This window comes from Callospermophilus lateralis, chromosome 3 (assembly GCF_048772815.1).
Source record: "Callospermophilus lateralis isolate mCalLat2 chromosome 3, mCalLat2.hap1, whole genome shotgun sequence".
Lineage (NCBI taxonomy): Eukaryota > Metazoa > Chordata > Mammalia > Rodentia > Sciuridae > Callospermophilus > Callospermophilus lateralis.
The window spans coordinates 110,677,125-110,697,933 of NC_135307.1; the positions used below are offsets into that span (position 1 = coordinate 110,677,125).

The following is a 20,809-nucleotide window of genomic DNA, read 5'->3' on the forward strand; positions in this document are numbered from 1 at the left end:
AGTCTGGTGCAAGCAAGGTTCACAGCATTGGCTAGGCCCTGAATCCTAATTTCGGCCCTCACCAGGGTAGAAGGAACAAGTTTGAGGGCATCAAACTGTACCAACTGTAGTTTAGTCATCCATCAGGCATTAATGGACTTCTTGAGAATTTCCTGGGGAAGCACAATTGGTACAGACCATGACCTTGAACTTCAGATTAAGAGTCTTCTGTCTTCCAAACTACACTGCTGTTTCCATAAAGTACATGCCCCAGCCCTTACTTAGCCCACAATTTTTTTTTTTTTTTTTTTTTGGGTAACATTAAAGGCAAATGGTTGATAACATAAAGGGCAGAGGCAATGATTGGCCGCCTCTTCCATAAGAGAGGAGCAAGGAGGCTTCCTCCTTAGCAAACTGAGCATGAACAGCTTCATGTGACCTGCTTTTAACTTCCAGATTTGTAGCTGTGAGGAAGGACTGTTTGGCCTATCAACACAGAAGGGTTTTAGAAGAAAATTTTTCTTTTCTCCTTCTACCCGCAAGCCCATGTTCCAAAGATGCAGTAATACCCATTAGGGCCAGGTTTTGAGTCAAAACTTTTCCAAAAGAAAACAAAGTAGAACTGTAAATCACTACGGAGCTGGAATGGGACTCAGTCATGCTCTGAGAAAAGATGCAAACTATTGCTGTTGCCTTTTTTGTTAATTCTTCATCCTGCAAGTCTGAAGAGCAACTTATAATCAAGCAAGATGCTTCTAATACTAGAAGAACTTAACTCCAAGTAAAGAGTCTACAGGAAGAGTGAGACTTGTAATGTTAGTAACAGACACAGGTAATGTCAAAATATGAAACTTAAGAGAATTCTGAAGACCTTTTCTGCAAGATCTTAGATGCCAAAGGTGCAAGGATGGATCACCATGCTAATCCCAAGTGGAATCTAAATCAAACATTAGAATTCTGCCCCGCATGTTCAGCATTTTATGAGACATACAAATTATGGAAAAGTTAATAGGGTACTGTTTTCAAAATAAGCTTGTGCTAAGACATTACTAGGTTTAGTACTCTTGACTAGATTGTTTTTACGTTCTCTACCTACAGTCCTCTAATTTGACTGGTATATAATGACATAATGCTATAGCTAAATTGTCTTTTGTAGATGGGGCAAAGGTGAAGGAAAAATCTAACTCATCAGAGCATTCATTGAAACTGTCTCCATCAATCAGAACATTCAATGGATCAGAACCCCTGACCACACCAGACACATGTTTGCTAAATATAGCTTTGCATCAGCAAACATTTAAGCTCAGAATAGTTCACAGACCTCTCATCTTACCCTGGACAGTGATTCTCCTAAGACCATTTTCCATGGCAGGCCAAAGCAGGGCAAGGGGCACTTCATGTGCTCTCTCAATGGCCATTGTTAAAGAGATTGGCCAAGGTTAAGGGAATCTAATGATCCATGGCAAAAATGTTCATCCCCATCTCTTCACAATGAGAACATAAAATTAACCATGTATCACATTTCACATGTTGTAAGTAATTTGTAGAACGGCCTGTTGGTCCTTGAACCACATCCCATATTACTCAGCCATCTAAGTCCAGCTTCCCTGAATCTGTTGCTTCTCTGAATCAGATGTGGCCAAGTTCTATAAATAGAGAGCAAGCAAATTGGTTCTGTCAATCTTCTCATGCTCTGGCAGGGTAGCATATTTTTAAATTATAAAAATATCTTATGTCTTCATCACGCTAAAATTATTACATAACACATGATTTTCTTGGGGAAAAGAAAAGTTTATTCTTGTCTCTACCTAGTTCCAACACTCTCGGATCTTCAAACTTTGTGATCATATTCACCAAACATGAACCAAACCTTCCAAATAAAATTAAGGGTGTATATGTGCTAAACACTGTTACACACAAATAGAAAAATATTTAGGGGTAAAAAAGGCCAATATCTCCTCCGAAATCCTGGCTGGAAGTCTATAACTTGTGGTAGTATGCAGAGACGTCATTTTAGCTAGACTACAGTTGTGTCTGCACTGTTAGCTCATGATCACTCTTCGGAACATGAGCCATTAGTAGATACCACTAGACACCTTTATCCCATGTGTTCTCTATAAGGGGCCAATATCCCAGAGAGCTGAGGTCTTAAAAGTATGAGTAGACATTATACACAGGCACAGTGGGTTCCAAAATAATGAGCTTGATGAACTCTTAAGACTCTTCACCATGTCTAACTCAATGAAGGATGGAAGGCTTTCCCCACTCATACCACCTACAGAAAAACAAGTCATAATAACATACATTAGCATTTTATAAATAGATCATTTTAATTACCTGGCTTTGTTTAATCCACAAAATCAAGCTCACAGTTTTTTCTAGTCTGTTTTCCCCTCACCAATGTGTCTTAACATTTTCTAAAATCTTTCATGTTTTAAGAAAACATATTCCACATTTTTGGCAACCCCAAAGCCAACTTCCCTTCATCCTAAATGGCTAATGCAATCAATTCAAAGAAACATCACCTTGAAGAAGCATAGTCACCGCAAGGAAATATCAGTCCCACTTATGGGATGGTGGTGAACCACTGACTCAAAAGACTTTCAGAATAGTTAAAAAAAAAAAAAAAAGCTACTAAGATAGCCTTCATTGTTCCCTGGATCCTCTTATTGAACTCTCCAGTTACTGCAAGGTTTCCCCCATGGTCGCTCTAGCCTGGCCCCTACAGCATTTCATTCTTTGTGCTAGCTCTTTGGGGTTCTACAATGCTTATAAGGATTTTTTTTTTTTAATAAGGATTTTTATTTGCTATATTTTCCACTTTCTCTTTCAAACTTTCCTTTCAGTGATCAATCATGTTTGAATGAGTCAGGATAAAGAACAGGGCTTTTTCTCAGGGCTGTAACCCTGAAAAGGCCCAGAGGAGCCATTAAGCTGGAGAGTGAAACAAGGTGCTCAGGAACGCAAGACCTAATATTTCACATCCTTACCCACCGTCTGGTGTTGCTACTTTGGTAGTGATGTCTTTTAAACAGGAAGAAGGGGATGCTTCCTTGTTTTGAAGGTTTAAAGTGTGAAGGCACAGCCCTGGCATCTCAAGTAGCAGGGAGAAGAGTAAGACAGAAGTATCTTCATAATGCCAACACAACAATCTCATCATGAGAATACTTTCCATAGCCCACACATGAATTCCACAAGAGTCTCTCTCTTGTCTCCCCACTCCACACAAAAACTTGGTGGCGGGTCTGTTTTATCTTCATGAGACCTCATTCCTTATAGTCTCTAAACTGTTTTTTAAAATTCATTGTAGTGTGAGCTCAGACACTGTGCCTCAAATGAGATGCCCAGAGCACCTTTTTAATTAGAGACACACCTGTGGGCCACTGACTTTGCCCACACCCCCCTTCCATAGCACAAATCCAATCTGGAGATGCTACTTTCCTCCTCCCAAAAGCTTCATAGCTCAGATCTGTAAACTCCTTGAGTTTAAAGATGGCATATGCCCCTGATCTCTGGCAATGAAGAGTAAATGCTGGGGATGCTACAGAAAAGTCTGGCTTGGAAAGGCTGAGCGGTTTTCTTCTTAAACTTGACAAATCACAGATATTCCTCGAACAAAAAAGTATATCTGAGAGATTCTCACTCATTATTGTTATTGTACTCCTCTTTCCCACATACTGAAGAAGAAAAGAATTCTCCTGAACTTCCTATTAGACACTAAAATTAAAGGGACTAAAAACAAGTCAGGTGGCCAACACGAGAATAGGAATTGTAGCAAAATATTACTGGGTTGAGCAGGAAGTATCTCAGGTAGAAAGCTAGCATCTTTGTGAGTCAAACCTAGTAGGGATAATTTAGTGTTCTTCATCAGAAGATAGGCCTTCAATTTCATCTCTGTCTCCCCCAATTGCCATCCAGAAAGCTTTGGCCACCTGTGGAGAGATGCACGCAACAAGTTTCAGGCAACAGCTCAATTTCAGCTCATTTCACGTCTTGCCTTAAACTGCCTGGAACCTAAAGTTCTACACTTTGCCTTCCAGCCCTCTGGCAACAGATATCAAAATCCTGCAGTACCCTTTGACCTGGGACTTCCACATCTAGGAATTTATGCTAAGGATACAATCAGACTAGTAGGTAAAGGTAATGTGTATACAAAGGATATGCACAGTTTTATTATTTATAGAAACAAAAAAATGTATACTGTTGGCCTAAAAGTCCAAAAAAGGAGCTGGATAAATAAACTATGACAATTCATATAGAAATACCACCACCAACATAAGTTTCCTGCAGGGGACATGTGCTGCACTGGTAATAACAAAGCAAAACAACTAAGAGTTTTCCAACCCAACTGTTAGAAAGGCAAACATTCCAAGTCTCAATACAGTTCATGTCACTCAGCATACATTTGAAAAATCTTAGTCTGACTTCAGTAACTGTATTACTACTGTATAAATACTTTAAACTAGTTATGTTAATATCCAATGAAAAGCTCACTATGAGATCCCTCAGAAGTACAGAAGTGTGATATAATCATAAAGCACTGGATCTTTTGTAGATACTCAATAAGTACCTGATTGTCTCACCTTTTCTGCATGCAATTTTCTTTGCTCGTGAGGAAGCGTCGCAGCCTTGTCTAGGGGGAAAATATATCTTAAGAAATTTGTCTAATAGCATAGGAGAATCTGGAGTATATGGGTGTTCTAACACTAGAAGATGGGAGATGGGTTTCAAAGACATGTTGATGGTGTAGCTGTTACAGGTATTAGGATGTTTAAGTCTTCCAAATTTTCCAGATAGGATGAGGTGAGTAAATTGGTGGGGATCTTACAGATGCCATGTTAATGAGATACACTGAAAGAAACAGGGCAGAAGGAGAAGGAAAATTAAGAGGAAAAAGAACAAAGATAGCAAAATTTTCCCCAGGGAATTTTATCAATGGAGAATGGCAGAGTTGCCCCAGTGGTTAACTTTCTGAAGATAGCTGAGTATCCAATCCAGCAATTACAAAATAAAATCCTATTATATAAAATAGATGAATATCAATATGGGAATATATTAGACACAATGGAGTTGATTACCTTTCATTTCCTTTAACTTTGAAAATAATCTTTCAAAATTCTCCAAATCTCCTCCTCCAGTAGTAAGACTGGCTAATTCTTGAATATCCAGATCTAACATGGGATCTGAAATAAAGATTTGTCACACGTTAGTTATATATGTTGTCAACACACAGAATTCTAAGGCAATTAATGCTGGCCTTCATGAATGTCACAATGACTGAGTAGCACTGTGTGCCAGTTTTACAATTCAGAGTGCCTCACCCTGCTTGGCTGCTAGGAGGGCCCCTAAGTGAACAGCAACTTCTTTTATCCTTACAATGCTGTAATGAGGTAAGGAATACTACTTCCATTTCAGAGATAAGAAAATCAAAGCTCGAGAGTTGAAGGACTTGCTTTAGGTCACAGCTGGTAAGTGAATTGACAAGTAGGTGATTCCAACTCTGAAGGCCACACCACATCCAATAAGGCACAATGATTCAACAATAAGGACTAAAATTAATGCCAAACTTTACAAGTATTTTTACATCTACTGACACCATATAAGCTGATTAGGATATCACCATTCACAACTTATAGATGATAAAACCCATATTCAAAAGTGAACTCAGCTAAATTACAGCTAGCTATTCAGAAGCAGAGCTGATTTAAATTCATATTTTCTTACTACAAATCCTCTACTATTTCTATCTTAGTACATTACTTTTTTTTAATCAAAGTTTGTTTTTATTCAGAATTTTTAAAAAATATTTATTTTTTAGTTTTTTTGGTGGACACAACATCTTTGTTTGTATGTGGTACTGAGGATCGAACCTGGGCCGCACGCATGCCAGGCGAGCGCGCTACTGCTTGAGCCACATCCCCAGCCCTTTTACTCAGAATTTTGACCCATTCTCCACTCCCAGCCCACAATCTTGCAAATGTCTCCCTAACCATCCCAGTTCCTGGTCTCCTTCCTAGAAATCTGTTTATAACACCAGTTACAGAGCTGCTGCGGCACCTGCACATGCCACTGTGCATTCTAGCACCTCCCCACCACTACTGATACACACACTATGCGGTACCAGAAGGACCCTTTGTGCCTGCTCTACCGAGTGCTTTAACTTACATGAGTCCACTTCATTTTTGAACAGCACTATGAGGAAAGACTTGTTATTCCTATTTTACACAAGAGGAAACTAAGGCCAAGAGAGGTTCAATAATTTACTCAAGGTCATCTCACTACTAGTAGTAGAGCTATTATTTGAACTCAGCTATGTAGGGCTTCAAAGCTCATGGCCTTGACCACTATAAGTCCTGTCTCTACATATTTAGACTACAAGTTCCTTGAAGACAAAGGTGATAACTTAGAATTCTTTGCATCTACCACAGTGCCATACAATTTGATGTTAAAAATTCATTTTAGGGCTGGGGCTGTGGCTCAGTGGTAGAATGCTTGCCTAGCATGTGTGAGGCCCTAGGTTTGATTCTCAATACCACATAAAAAAATGAATAAAGTTATGTCCAACTAAAATTAAAAATAAAAAAAATGCATTTTAGTTGATAAGCTGGCTTTAGTTCAATGGACATGTCATGTAGGCAGCTGGTATAAAGTTGAAGATAAAAAATTGTGATTTACCTGTGGACACAAGGTAAGTAATCCATGGACAAAGACAGATACACTTTGTGCTTAAAAATAGATATGCAAGAAGAGTTTAGGTGGAACATTGATGAAGGCAATATTTAAAGGCTGGGTAAAGGAGGATAATCTACCAAAGAAAGAGGAAGAACAACAGGGTAAGAAGAAAACCAAAAGATGCCATGGTGAGTGGATCAAGACAAGATACTGTTTCAGTGAGGAACTGTCTTTAAGACTGAATGCCACCAAGAAGCCTAAATATCTGTTAGATTTAGTGGCATAAGGTCATTGGTGTCCTCCACACAGATATATTTTAGTGGTTTAGTGAGGGCAAAAGCTAGTTGAAAGTTAGAAGTAATGGGAACTAAAAAGAACAAACAAAAAGAGAGAAAGAAGTAATGGGAAGTAAGGATTGAAAATAGGTTTAACAAAGAGGTATGAAAGGAGATGTGGAGTTAAAGAAGAATTTTGATTTTGTTAGTTTGTTTTGTCTTCTTTTATTTTTTAAACTTTGAAATTATTTTAATCTTACAAAAAAGTTGTCAATGCCAGGCACAGTGGTATATATCTGTGACTTGAGAGGCTGAGGCAAGAGGATCACAAGTTCAAGGCCAGCCTAGGCAATTTAGCAAGACCCTGTATGTAAACAAAAAGGGCTAGGGATATAGCTCAGTGGTAAAGCACCTGTGGGTTCAATCCCCAGTCCAAAAAAAAAAAAGGTTGCAAAAATAGTATATAGGGGGCTGGGGTTGTAGCTCAGGGGTAGAGCGCTTGCCTAGCACGTGCAAGGCCATGGGTTGGATCCTCAGCACTACATAATAAATAAAATAAAGGCATTGTGTCCAACTATACTAAAAAATAAAAAATAAATAATATATAGAGTTCCCAAGCCATTCAGCCACCTTACCCAAGTGCTAACCTCCTTTTTTTTTTTTTTTTTTGCGGGGGGGGGGGGGGGGGTTAACCAGGGATTGAATTCAGGGGCACTCAACCTCTGAGCCACATCTCAAGCCCTATTTTATATTTTCTTTAGAGACAGGGTCTCACCGAGTTGATTAGCACCTCATTTTTGCTGAGGCTGGCTTTGAACTCATGATCCTCCTGCCTCAGCCTCCCAAGCTGCTGGAATTATAGGCGTGTACCACTATACCCAGCTTCAAGTGCTAACCTCTTATATATCCATGTTACAAGTATAAATACAGAGCAGTTAATATTGATTCAATGCTGGTGACTAAATCACTGATTTTATTCAGGCTTCATCAGTTTTTCCATTCATACCCTTCCTCTATTCCAGGATCCTACAGAGTTTAACTGTCAAATCTCATCATTTCTCTCTAGTTTGTTCCTCAATCTTTTGTTGCCTTTTATGACTCTTGATACTTTGAAGAGTATTGGTCAATTATTTAGTATAATGTCTCTTAGTATGCTTTATCTGATTTCATCTTATGACATTTTTGGCAAGAAGTGATGTATCCTCCTCCATGCATCCTAGCAGAGAGATCTGAAGTCAGTGAATTTTATTACTGGTGAAGGTCACCTGCATCATGTAGGTGAAATGGTCACTATCTGCCATGTTTGTCCAGTCTGCAGCTGCTACTTTCTCTTTTGTAATAAATATCTTGGGAGAGATACTTCTAAACTATGTAAATATCCTACTACTTCTATTCAGACTTTCATCCACTAATTTTAACCTATTCGAGCAGATCTTGCCTGACACCTGTCACTGTGGATGTGCCTAAAGGTGGTTTTTGTTTTTTCCTCACTCCTACAAATTCTTTAATTGAAATTCTTCTATAAAGGGGAGGAGTCTTTCTTTCCCACTTATTTATTTATATTACTATACACCCATGAATACTTATTTTATTCTATAAATTATAGACCAATAATATACTAACTTATTTTTCTGGTCAAACTGTTCCAGCTGGAAGCTCTCTCAGGTTGGCTCCTGTTCCCTTTTAATATGTCTCCCCATTCTTTTTTTTTTTTTTTTTAAGTTATGGATGAACCTTTATTTTTATTTATTTATATGCAGTGCTGAGAAGTGAACCCAGTGCCTCACACATGCTAGGCAAATGCTCTACCACGGAGCCACAACCCCAGTCCCTCCCCATTCTTTTTTGAGTATTTCTTTACTTTCTGGCATCACGAGATGCTCCTGGCACATCCTGCTTTTTCCCTGCCCTAGCCCTGGAATCAACCACTTCTCAAGAAGCCCTAGTTCCTTTTACTGGAGAATGGTATTTAGAAACCAAGATCTGTTAAGTGCTAAGTGCATCTACCACTACTGGGATATTGCTGCTTCTAGACTTTTGGGGACAGGACTAGGAAGTTTATGTATATACACTAACATGTGCACACACATATCTATTTTTATTTTCCTAATGTCCTGACTTTAAGTATATGTTTTTAAAAACCGTGAGTTCATACTGATACAATAGATTCCAGTTTAATACCAAAGGGTTCATTCTAGCCTTCTCCTTTCTTTATTCATAAGTTCTTCTAAGTGAGAAAGCAAGCCCTCATTATACAGAATATATTTTATTTTTTATCATATATATGTGTGTGTGTATATATATGTATGTGCACATTCACATACACACACACAAACACACTTTTTTCTTCTTTTTAGAATTGCTAACTTATACTTCTGTGAGAAACAAATCCATTGAGGAAAGTTTAGTATTTGTGTTCCATTCTTTATTTTCAGCCTCAGGGTCTGTTTCCCAAGTTACTTAGGTTCCTTCTCATCTCCCCCAACCTGTGTGTGATGTCAATTCAGTAGGATCACAGCTTACTGCTAGAAACTTAAGCAGGTTTAAAAGCTAGCAGGAAGGATTCAATTAAGAGGACAAAGTTGAATAAACTGAAGAGAAAGAGAGATTATACATAATTTTTTCTTCTTAATATGTTTTTATAACCAATTACTTGTGTTTTTTACACGGATTACCTTATAATCAGTTTTTCAAAGTTATAGTTTTAAAATAGTTTTTAAAAGTTATTACTGCACATGAGCTCTCAGTGGCATAAAGATAAAGCAGGAATATAAGTAGAACATCCACAGTTATTGTCAACTAAGCTCCCTGGCTTTCTGGCTTCTGGAAAGCAGACTGGAATCCAGTTTCAGTTTCAGGTGCTAGATGTCCTTAGACAAGTGATTCAACTTCATCTCCGTAAAACAACTTTTTTTGCCAAACTTCATTACCAAATGAGAAAGTGGATATAAAAGAAGTTTAAAAGAATATGAAAGGGCTTAGAAAGTTGTATATTATTCTTGTCACCATTAATTCTGACTACTTACTGTTAAATACCACGAAAAACTGTAGTTTTACTACTTTGGTTCTGTCTTAGCTGAGATAATATGAATCAAGATCCTGCTAAGTTGATAAAAAAGGAAACAGTGCCCACATATTTCTTATGTACTTATTCTTCCCCCTTCTTCTGACATTCACAGGCTTACATTCATTTAGAGTACATCATCCATTTTCTTCCTTTTTGCATGTTTAATATCAACGCCCACCTCCCCCTACAAGGATTTCTGCCAAGATGTCAATTCCAAGTTCCACAGAGCTATCTCTTGCTAGCCAAAGAAGGAACTTACCCACACTGCTATCCACCTGGGCATCTGCTGTGTTAGATGCACCATCCCGATGACCTGGGAGGGACTCTGTCCTATCTGCTGCTGGCAAATGGGACTGCTGTTGAAGAAAATACACATAAGCAACAACTGAATAGCACGCTATTTCAGAGATAAATCCAAAAAGGCTCATGCTTTCATACTCCCTTGCTGACTGTAGAGAAGTGGTAACAAGCTAGAGGCAAGGAAAGAAAGAGTAAGATTACATTAATCATAAAAGGCTGAAAATTCACTAACACAGGAGTATTTTTCCCTCAAGGAAAAACTAGAAAGTGCTATGATTTTGCTACAAGCTATTAAAACATGTTTTCGTTTGCATCATTTAAGATTCACGTTATATTTCAAATCTGAGAACCTACACATCATAATGCAAACAGCTCAGAGGCTAAGAAAAAGGCCCCTGGAAAGACAGCATAGCACCATATCATTTACTCTTGGTTTCAGCATGTTAACCAAGGTAAATCTGGACCAGAGTCCTGAGGACAGAGGGTTGAAACTGGATTATCAGCTCATTCAGGGCAGGGACCTTTCCTCTGATTTGTATACGGCCTTGTATGCATGAAGTATTAAGAGAACTACCAGTTTCAATTACTAATTAAAGATCTAGAGGCAAGTTTACGTCTCAAGGAAATCTAGCATATTATAAAAAACATTCTAGCAAACACACACACACACACACACACACACACACACACACACACTAGCCCAACTGTCAACATTTTGAAAGTGCTGATTGCTTTCACGGGGGCTGAACTACCCTTTTCACAACAGATACCAGGCACAATAGGGCTACTTTAGATTCTCCTTGCATCTATTTTTAATATCCTATCACCTCTTAAAAAAAAAGAAAAAAAAAACAATGAATGTGTAAAGATTCATAATAACAAGGAGAAATTAAGGCCAAAGAGGAGAAAAGATCCAAAAACATCTTTACCTCTGAGTGACAGGTCTCTGCTGATCCAATGCTATGGTTTGTTGCAGCCAATGAGTTGAGAAGGCTAAAACCTTGGTTTCTATCTGAAAAGAAAAATACAATCACTGAAATTTATAATTTATATTTGTTATAGTTGTTAAAAAGACTGTGATGATCAAACAGAGATTATGTCCTCATTATTAAAGTTCTAACTATAAAAAAATAGTTATAGTCAATTATCATACTGCTATCATTTGGATCTGAAATCTCCCACTGAGGCCCATTTGTTAAAGACTTGGCCCTACTGGGAGGTGATGGAACCTTAAGGAGGCTGGGTCTAGGTGGAGGAAGGGAAGTCACTGGGAACAGGTCTTTGAAGAGCACACTGGGATCCTGGGCCCTTCTCTCTTTTTGCTTCCTGGCCACTTTGAGGTGAACACACGGCCTTCTCCACTACATGCTCCGCCTTCGTGTGCTGTTTTGCCAGAGGCTTGTGGACTGCAACCATGAGCCAAAATAAGCCTTTCCTCCTTAAAAATTAATTAAATTATTATGTGTGTGTGTTTTTTTTTTTTTTTTTTTTTTTTGTCACAGTGACACAAAGCTGACTAACACCTATACCCTCTCATTTCTAAATAAATTTAAAATCACAGAATATTAGTCTAGGTCAAAATAATGGTAGAGCCATTACAACAAAGGTGAATCTGTGATTCTATTTGCAAAGATTAATGGCACTGTTGTTTAAACAGTTACTATGAATTAATATTCCAGTGTTTTCAACAATCAAAAATATTTTTAAAGAATCAACCTCAAGGTATTATTATCAAGTAAAAAGGAACATGCATACTTTTTGGAAAAAAGCTGTAATCTTGATATGAATTAGCCATCTGCAGTTAAGGCTCCCCACACTCTTTATGCTCATATCACAACAAAACACAAACCTGGTGTAGAATGTCCAGAGCTGATAAAGATGTACCCTCTAGCCCTGATCCAGTATGGTTCCCCAGAATCACCTGAAATCATATCAAAACCACCCCAGGATTCAGAGACTCTACCTGAGACTCACTAAGTTACCATATGGGACAGAAGTCAAGCAATCTCAACTTTTAGCAAGTATTCTAGGTTAAACTCGGGATCAAAGAAATTTGAAAACCATCACCTTAAGTAGAACAATCCAACAGTCTAACAGAAATGAAGTCAAAGAATTTCTCTCTTAAAAACACAACTTCTTCCCACCTTGCCTTTCCTACTCCATCACTTCCTTCAACCCACTCTCCTCTCTCTTCCTCTAAGCCACCTACAAACTTCCTATATCATTTCCCCAGGTGAAACCTGATGTCAAGATACTCACTCACAGATATCCAAAGAGAAATGGTCACAGTTCCCTTCCTTCTTCCATTCACTGGGTGGGATGTGCCTTTTAAGCCAGGATGAACCCAACTGTGGCCTGCTGGATGTTAGCCTACAGCATTTCTGAGCCAGATCTGTCATCCTAGGCAGTCGCTAGTACCTGTGCTGGGCAGACAACCCAGGACTCGATAGCACAAAAAGACATTGCTACCAGCTGCTTTTCATGCTGTTCAACCTCAAAAGTGGTAGTGTGGTCCCATGTGCATGTATACTCTTAGAGCCCCCGCCTTCCTCTCCTCACCCAATCCAAGGGCAGGGCATTAAGGCTTCCCAGGCTCAGAGGCCTGAAAGAAGCAGACCACTGTCCTCCACTGACAGTTTCAGAGCATCTCCAGCTTTCTTCTGGCTGATGTACTATTAACTGTAAAGCAATTGCAAGGAGTCATGCAAGACTTGGTTTTTCCTTGTCAGAGGATATATGAGGGCTCTTTTACTCGGGGTTCTCTGTACAAAAGGCAGTATCTGCATAATAAACTACTGCAGTAAGACAGCCCTCCTTCTATTACATGAAATAATTTGGATTGGGGGTAATTTTCAAATCCAATTCATAAATCTCTCCACATTCCAATTCCATGGCTTATGTGTTTCCTCTACTGGGCATTCCCTAAACTTGGCAGGCCAGACTGCAACTCATGAAGAAAAATGCAACACAATGTCAGTTTGTGCATATTAGACCAAAATGGTCCATTTAAAATGCCTCATTCTTTACAGTGGCTATTTGTGAGAAGGGGAATTGGGATGGACAGGAGTTCAAGGAGCGGGGCTGTCAGACCAATAGACTGTAAACTTTTGTGTGCCTTTTGACTTCTGTTCCATATTCATGTATTATTCACCTATGACAAAGAATACTTTGAAATTTAATGATTTTATATTATGCATATTTTACCACAATAAAAAAAGAGTATAAATGTTTAATGCCCAATCCTAAAATAATGAAAAAGAACAGTGGGAAGAGAACAGAGATAGTAGTCAGAAAACCTGGATTTCATTCATGGCTATGCCTACCCATGTGATCTTAGAAAAATTAATCTCTCTGTGCTTCAACATTCTGATCTGTAAAATGAGTCGGTTGCTAAATATAATTAAGGTCCCTTAGACTCTAGAAATTTTCAATTTTACAAAGAGGTTTCCTTTGGCCTCTCAACAGTAACCTGGAATTGCTGGGCTTAAGTTGTTTGGTGTCCCCCACCCCCGCCAATTAACAGAGAAAAATAAGAATCTTAAATTTCAGAACCTTAGTAGGCTCACAGATGAACTAGGTTTATAATCAGGTTTCAGGCTAATTACAAGAAGCTAGAAGAAATTTTGCTCAGTATTTTTCTTATAAACAATGGAGAATTCAGTCAACTAACAAGAAAGTTCATTATGTTCCACTGCTTATATTTTAAGGAGGTCAGAAGCATATCAATTTATATAATTGGGAAAACAATTTACTTTTATTTATCCAAAGCGGACTGCTTGCATATTAATGTTGCTCAAAAGACTTGGATGATACTTTATACACAATGGCTTTAAAGAAACTGTTTTGCCTGGTTTCATATTTTTTAAGATTCTGTCTGCCCATGTGTACCCACTCTCCAACTATTCTGAGTCTCATAGAAAATAATCACATAAATCTTTTCTTATTTGCTAGAATTGTGTGTGTGTGTGTGTGTGTGTGTGTGTGTGTGTGTGTGTGTCCAGGATTCAGGGCATGGAAATGTCATCCCTACTAAGAAGAATTTATTACTTTATCAGATAGTTGTTAAAATTGGCTCTAGCACCTATAGGTTTTACTGATGCCACAAAATATTAGACTAAGAAGGAACAAATCAATCTATTCAACTGATTCTTCTGGAACTTCAGACATGCCAAAAGGGGGACGGTGGTATGTTAATTATTCGGGAACAATAACAGAGTTGTAAGAACAGTAGTCCTCCCTTTTTTTTACTTACAGGGGATGTGTACCAATACTAGCAGAGGCTTAAAGCCATGGATAGCACCAAACCCTATTTATGCTTTCCCCCCGACTATATAGCTTGAACATCCCTAATCCAGAAATCCAAACCGCTCCAAAATCCAAAAATTTTTGAACACCAACATGATCTCAAAAGTGGAAAATTCCACACATGACCTCATGTGACAGGTCATGGTCAAAATGCAGGTGCAGTATGACTATTGTATAAAATTACTTTTAGGCTATAAGGTGTTTATGAAACATAACTGAATATCATGTTTAGACCTGGGTTCTTTCTGAAAATATCTCCCTACAAATATTCCAAAATCAACAATATCCAAAATCCAAAAAACGTGGTCCCAACCAATCTATACATACATACTTATGACAAAGTTTCATTTATAAATTAGACACAGTTAAGAGATTAACAACAATAAAATAGAACAATTATAACAATATACTGCAAAATAGTTAATGTGAATATGGTCACTTTCTCTCAAAACTTATTATACTGAATTTACCTTCCTTCTTGTGACAACATGAGATGATACTTAAATCTCTATCATATCTGAATTGCCAGTATCACTACTCTTGCTCTTTGGGGCCATGATTAAGTAAAATACGGGTTACCTGAACATAAACACTGAATACCTCAACAGTGTATCAGACCACCAAGATAGCTACCGTGACGAACACGCAAGTAGCATACCCAGTCCAAAGACACTGGACAAAGAAACAATTCACATCTTGGGCAAGATGGAGTGCGACAATGCAAGAATTCATCAAGTTACCCAGAATAAGTGCATAATTTAAAACTGATGAGTTGTTTATATCTGGAGTACCTGGATTGTGTTTGTAGGTTAAGTGAAACCAAAGATAAGGAAGCACCATTATACATACTAAAAACACCTGATTCCATTTCAGGGGTCTAGTAAGTTGGCATCAGTGGAATAACAGGTAAGAATAATAGTGACATTTAAAAAAAAAAAAAAAAAAAAAGAATATAGTGGTGCTGGTTACTGGCACAAATTTTTCCAGCAAGTTTTGGAAACAAAACTTTTATAGCCTCTAGAAAACAAATTTATTTATTTATTTTATTTATTTATTTATTTATTTATTTTCATCTTCCATATATTTGATTCAAATGAGTTATGCATTTCCATTTTTACCCCAAATACAGAATGCAGGATCACATCAGTTACACATTCACAAGGTTTACATAATACCATATTAGTGACTGTTGTATTCTGCTGACTTTCCTATCCCCTACTATCCCCCCTCCCCTCCCCTTAGAAAACAAATTTAAAATGGGCAATTCTCAAGGGTTAGGGATGATAATTTGTTTTTTAACAAGTTTCAAGAAAACTTGAAAGATGTGAAATTGTTCAGATACCTCCTTACAAGTCTAAAGGAACACTGTTTATCTTAGAAACCCCAAATACATTTCACATAGCAATTTTGACATACATTACACAAGATATTTAGAGGGTTAAAAATCCAGGTAAAAGGAGAGAGTTTTAGTATGGGAATAAGAGCATGAGTAACTTTTTAAAAGGTATTTTTTCCTTTCATTTTTCTGCTCTTTTCCCTCTTTTCAAGGCAATATGATACGTGAGAATCTGGAGATAAGAAACTATTGAATATTTTTTAAGATGGATTTAAATGGATGGATTTAAATCCTAGTTCTACCATTCTCTGTGTATTCTTACATAAGTTATACCTTCTCTGAACCCATTTCCACATTTATGCAGTGGGTATAACAATACTAGCCTTGCAGAATTACCGTAGTACTTCTTAATAAAAATAGGCAATATTTACTGAATGCTTAATATGTGCAAGATAATGTTTTTAAGCGTGGAACATACAATGCTTGAGGACTGTCTTCCACCCACAACATATCAACATATATCTTATTTACTGTATTATCCTCTTTTACAAAGGATTTATTATTCTCTCTTATAGTATTATAACTCAGAGAGATCAAGTAACTTGTCCAAAGCCACAAAGCTGGGCCCAGAACTGGAGATCTAGGACTCTCTGTTCTAAATCCTATATTCTCTTCATTGAGCCCAGAACTCTTGGTAAAAAGTAGTGTTGAGATGTTTACAATATTTTTCTTATCAAATATGAGGCATGACATAAATTTGGGTCAAATACAAGATATTTTTTATACATATCCAGTTCTCTTTAGTCAGTTGTCTTTCATGGCTTAGACTGATTTTCACAGAAGTTAAGCTAAACAACTCAGGACTAATGACTAATCATATGCCACTTCAGTGTCACTCACTAACAGATCCCAGTCGCCAGCCCTGTAACTCCTAGAGGCACTGGTCACATAAAACTCAAAAGAAAACAGGTGGTTAGATCCTAATATCCCTTCACTGTGCCTTTAGTACACATAGACCAGGGTTTCTCAATCTCAGCCCTATAGACACTTGATGCTGGAGGACTCTTCAGTGTGTCAAGGATCTTGCCCTCCTTGCTTCTACCTGGCCAGCCAGGCCAGTATCCCTGGTCTTGACCTACAGGCACCTTTAACACTGCCAAATGTCCCCTGGGGTCAAAATCGCCTTCAGCTAAGTCACTAATACGAATCTACTAATCAGGACAGAAAATTTTTGGCCCAAATCTTCAGGTTTTAAGTTACTACTGGAAAAAGAAAGCTATTTATTTATTTATTTGTTTATTCATTCATTCATTCATTCATTCCGGGGATTAACCACAGGAGCACTTAAATACTAAGTCACATCACCAGCCCTTTTTAATTTTCTATTTTGAGACACGGTCTTTCTTGCCAAGTTGCTTAGAGCCTTACTAAGTTGCTAAGGCTGTCTTTGAACTCATGATCCTCCTGCCTCAGCCTCCCAAGTAGCTGGGAAAATAGGCATGCAGCACCACTGTACCTGACTTTGAAAATACTTTTCATTAAAAAAAAAAAAAAGAGAGAGAATCAAGACATTTAAAAGATTCCATGTTCCCTTCCTGTCAGCATTAGAAATATTCTCCCCCTGCTCTGGGGAATTTCTACACTTGACTTTGGCTCACAATCTCCTTTGCCTGGGTGCCATTTACTTTTGTAAATGACAATCAAGAAGCCCTTTGCAGAACATGCTAGTATAAATGCCTGTCTTGAGCTTACTGCTATCCTCAACTGTGTCAAGAACTCCATGCAGAGATGGACAACAGCTAATGGTTCTCAGCACAATGCTAAGGATGCGGGTGGGGACGCAGAACTATTCACTGACCCTGAGTACCGGGTTTTGTCTGCGACTAAAACGCTCAGGGGTTACTCCAAGGGGACTGAGCTAACTGGGTTGCATGAAATAACCACACAAGAGACAGAAATACCTTTTTCTTTGGGGTTGCTGTGACGGCTCCTCTGACCTTAATGGTCCGCAGAAAGAAAGAGAGAGAGAGAGAGAGAGAGAGAGAGAGAGAGAGAGCGCCCGCATGCACGTGCTGACACCTTTTATTGAGGAGAAGCTATTCAAATGAGATAAGAGGTCAGGTTTCAGGGAACTGAGTCTATCTTCATGATGTCCACTGTCAGTAGGATGACTGACATCTAGGTAGGCCACACCCAAGGGCACAGTAAGAGAAGGGGACACACAAAAGGCATTTCCATGGAACATTCTATCCCAAACAAGGCAAGTGGTAATATTACAAAGAAACAGGTGAGCATAGCTCCACCCATAGGGCTGTAGGAAGGCATGCCCATGCACAAAGACACTATCCCTCCAACCCAAGAAGGGTGGGGCATCTAGCAGCATCTGCCTGATGTCTCAATCACCCAGCGGGGGAGTGTGACCCAGTCACATGCAAGGTTGGTCTCCCACACCCGAGACATGGCTACCACATAGAGGCTGCAATCATTAGCTACATAAGGAAGTTTTTACACCTATGTGCATTACTAAGTGTTAAGAATTTACATGACTATACCCCCAAATCTCTTACATTACCTCTTAGATATTTCTGTGTACATATTTTGGGCTTTCTTTAAAATAACTATTATTTGGCATCATCTTGAGAAGGCCGAGCTTTTCTCATAAGTTTTCTATCATCTTCTTCCTTTCCACACAAAATATTTTCCTTTTCTCATGAACATGTTCTTTTCCACTGTTATGGTTTGGATGTGAGGTGTCCCCCAAAAGCTCATGTGTGAGTCAATGCAAGAAGTTTCAGCGGAGAAATGATTGGGTTGTAACAGTCCTAACCCAATCAGTGAATTAATCCTCTGACAGGAATTAACTGAGTGGTAATTGAAGTGGTAGGGTGTGGCTGGAGGAGATGGGACTCAGGGGCATGGCCATGTGGTATCTCTTTGCTATCTGATATTATGCAAGACACTTCCCTCTGTTGTTAAGGTCTGTAAACAAGTCAGATTGGCACCTGTTATTTTGCCAGAGAAATGTTAAAGTCTGTAAACAAGTCTGGATGGCGCCTGGCCAAATGCCAGAGGGAGTGGTTTATAAAGTAACAAAAGCAAGCCATTAAGTGTGGAGATTCCTTATTGGTTGACTGCTGTATCTATTTTATGCTAATTAGATAAGCTGTGTAAAATGTATAAATACCGCTCTTATTCTACAATAAACGGCTTCCACTCCTGCTGCATCAACGTACACAAGTTATTCGTCACCTCCCGGTTATTTTGCCCAGCCAGCCGGGCTGCGGCACTCTGTCACACTCTTCTGCCAAGATGTTCAGCCTCACTTGGAGTCCCTGGAGAATGGAGCTGGCTGTTATGTGGACTGAGACCTCTGAAACCGTGATCCCTTAATTAAACTTTTCCTCCTCTAGAGTTGTTCTGGTCAGGTCTTTTAGTCACAGTGGCAAAAAAGCTCACTGAAACATCCAATCCACCCATGTGATAAATAAACATGACCAAAGTTACTATAACCATAACTAAGATTTTCATTTACATAGAGAAGTTATATCTATTTTTCAATGATAATCTTAAATCATACCAAACTATCTGGGTTAAAAATTTTTTAAGAAAGTATTCCATCAGAAATTATGTTACTACTATCTGGAAAATAACCTATGCTTTTCTATTGCGTATCATTTTTCCATGGCAAATTGAAATAATTTTCTTTTTGTTAAATAAACCCAGGGGTCCTTTTACCAATGAGTTACATTCCCAGCCCCTTTTATTTTTGAGATAGAGTCTTGCCAAAGCTGGCTTCAAACTTGAGATCTTCCTGCCTTAGCCTCCTGAGTCACTGGGATGGATTATAGGTATGTACCACCATATCCAGTGAAATGAAGTGTCTTTTGAAATGACAAAACAATTTTAAAAAATAATTTATTCACTTTCACTGAACTATTGCTTGAAAAGGCAAAACTTTGAAGTACATCTAGGGAAACAAGCCTCAGTAGTATATCTGGCTCCACCTTTAGCTTAGATTCAGAAAGATGAATCTGTCCTCCCGGTGAACCTGGGATACTTGCTCATAAGTAAAGAACTGCCTCTGCCAACACTTGAACAGACAATGAACATAACCAGCAAGTAATGAGACTATGTTTTTCTCTTCTTCCTTAATATAAACAATACATTCACTGCAGAAAATTTAGAAAATAGAGAAAAGTACAAAGAAGAAAATTAAATCACCAAAGGTACTAATTAATATACTTAGTAACTGTCTTTGTTTTTTTATGCACATATATACTCTAATTCTGAATAAATTAACTAAACATCAGAATGAATGCTGTCACTTCTGAAGCTGTCAAGGAAAGCTTTACACTAATTCCAATAATCATCCAATCTACAGAGCCTGAAGCGCATTCGTGAAAAATCCTCAAAAGAATGTTTAGAATCAAGTAAAAAATTACTGAGAACTGAGCATGGGAAATACAAGCAATGGAACAAGACTTCACCATGAAGAAGATCTGGCTTTCCTACATGGTTCATGACTAGCTGTAAACTCCAAGCAGAGTACCAAAACTGCTTCTGCACAGTGGCAACAGAAGAGCGTCACCTCCAGGGGGCCTGATCTGAAGAGATTTCCCACTCTCTGATCGTTTTCTTATGGATAAGGTTGAAGGTGATATTTTAAACAGTCTCACCAGTATACTCACACATTCCTTCCTATTTTCTCTAATTTATCACAATTATTTCTTCCTCTTTTTCCTTTAGGCAATCTCTTCACCAAGTTATGCCTTCTACACACACACACACACACACACACATACACACACACGTGTGAAATCAACACCTATCTTATTTATCTTATTTTGACCCAACAGTCAAAGGTGACATCGAGTA

The 20,809-nt window shown here is 38.3% G+C and overlaps 1 protein-coding gene across 2 annotated transcripts in view; it reads right to left on the reverse strand.

The window, feature by feature from the left end:
* Positions 1–1,749: 1,749 nt before the first annotated feature.
* Positions 1,750–20,809, reverse strand: part of Aagab (alpha and gamma adaptin binding protein) — a 49,884-nt gene continuing 30,824 nt past the window's right edge. Inside the window, exons 6-11 of one of the 2 annotated variants that reach the window (XM_076848656.1) lie at positions 11,223–11,305; positions 10,253–10,349; positions 5,058–5,162; positions 4,563–4,612; positions 3,820–3,911; positions 1,750–2,254 (exon numbers count right to left, since the gene is read on the reverse strand). In XM_076848656.1, the coding sequence (XP_076704771.1) occupies positions 3,834–3,911; positions 4,563–4,612; positions 5,058–5,162; positions 10,253–10,349; positions 11,223–11,305 (413 nt within the window). In that variant the 3' untranslated portion in view covers positions 1,750–2,254; positions 3,820–3,833. Of the gene's footprint in view, positions 3,912–4,562; positions 4,613–5,057; positions 5,163–10,252; positions 10,350–11,222; positions 11,306–20,809 lie in introns of both variants that reach the window. The other variant, XM_076848655.2, reaches the window with a different exon arrangement.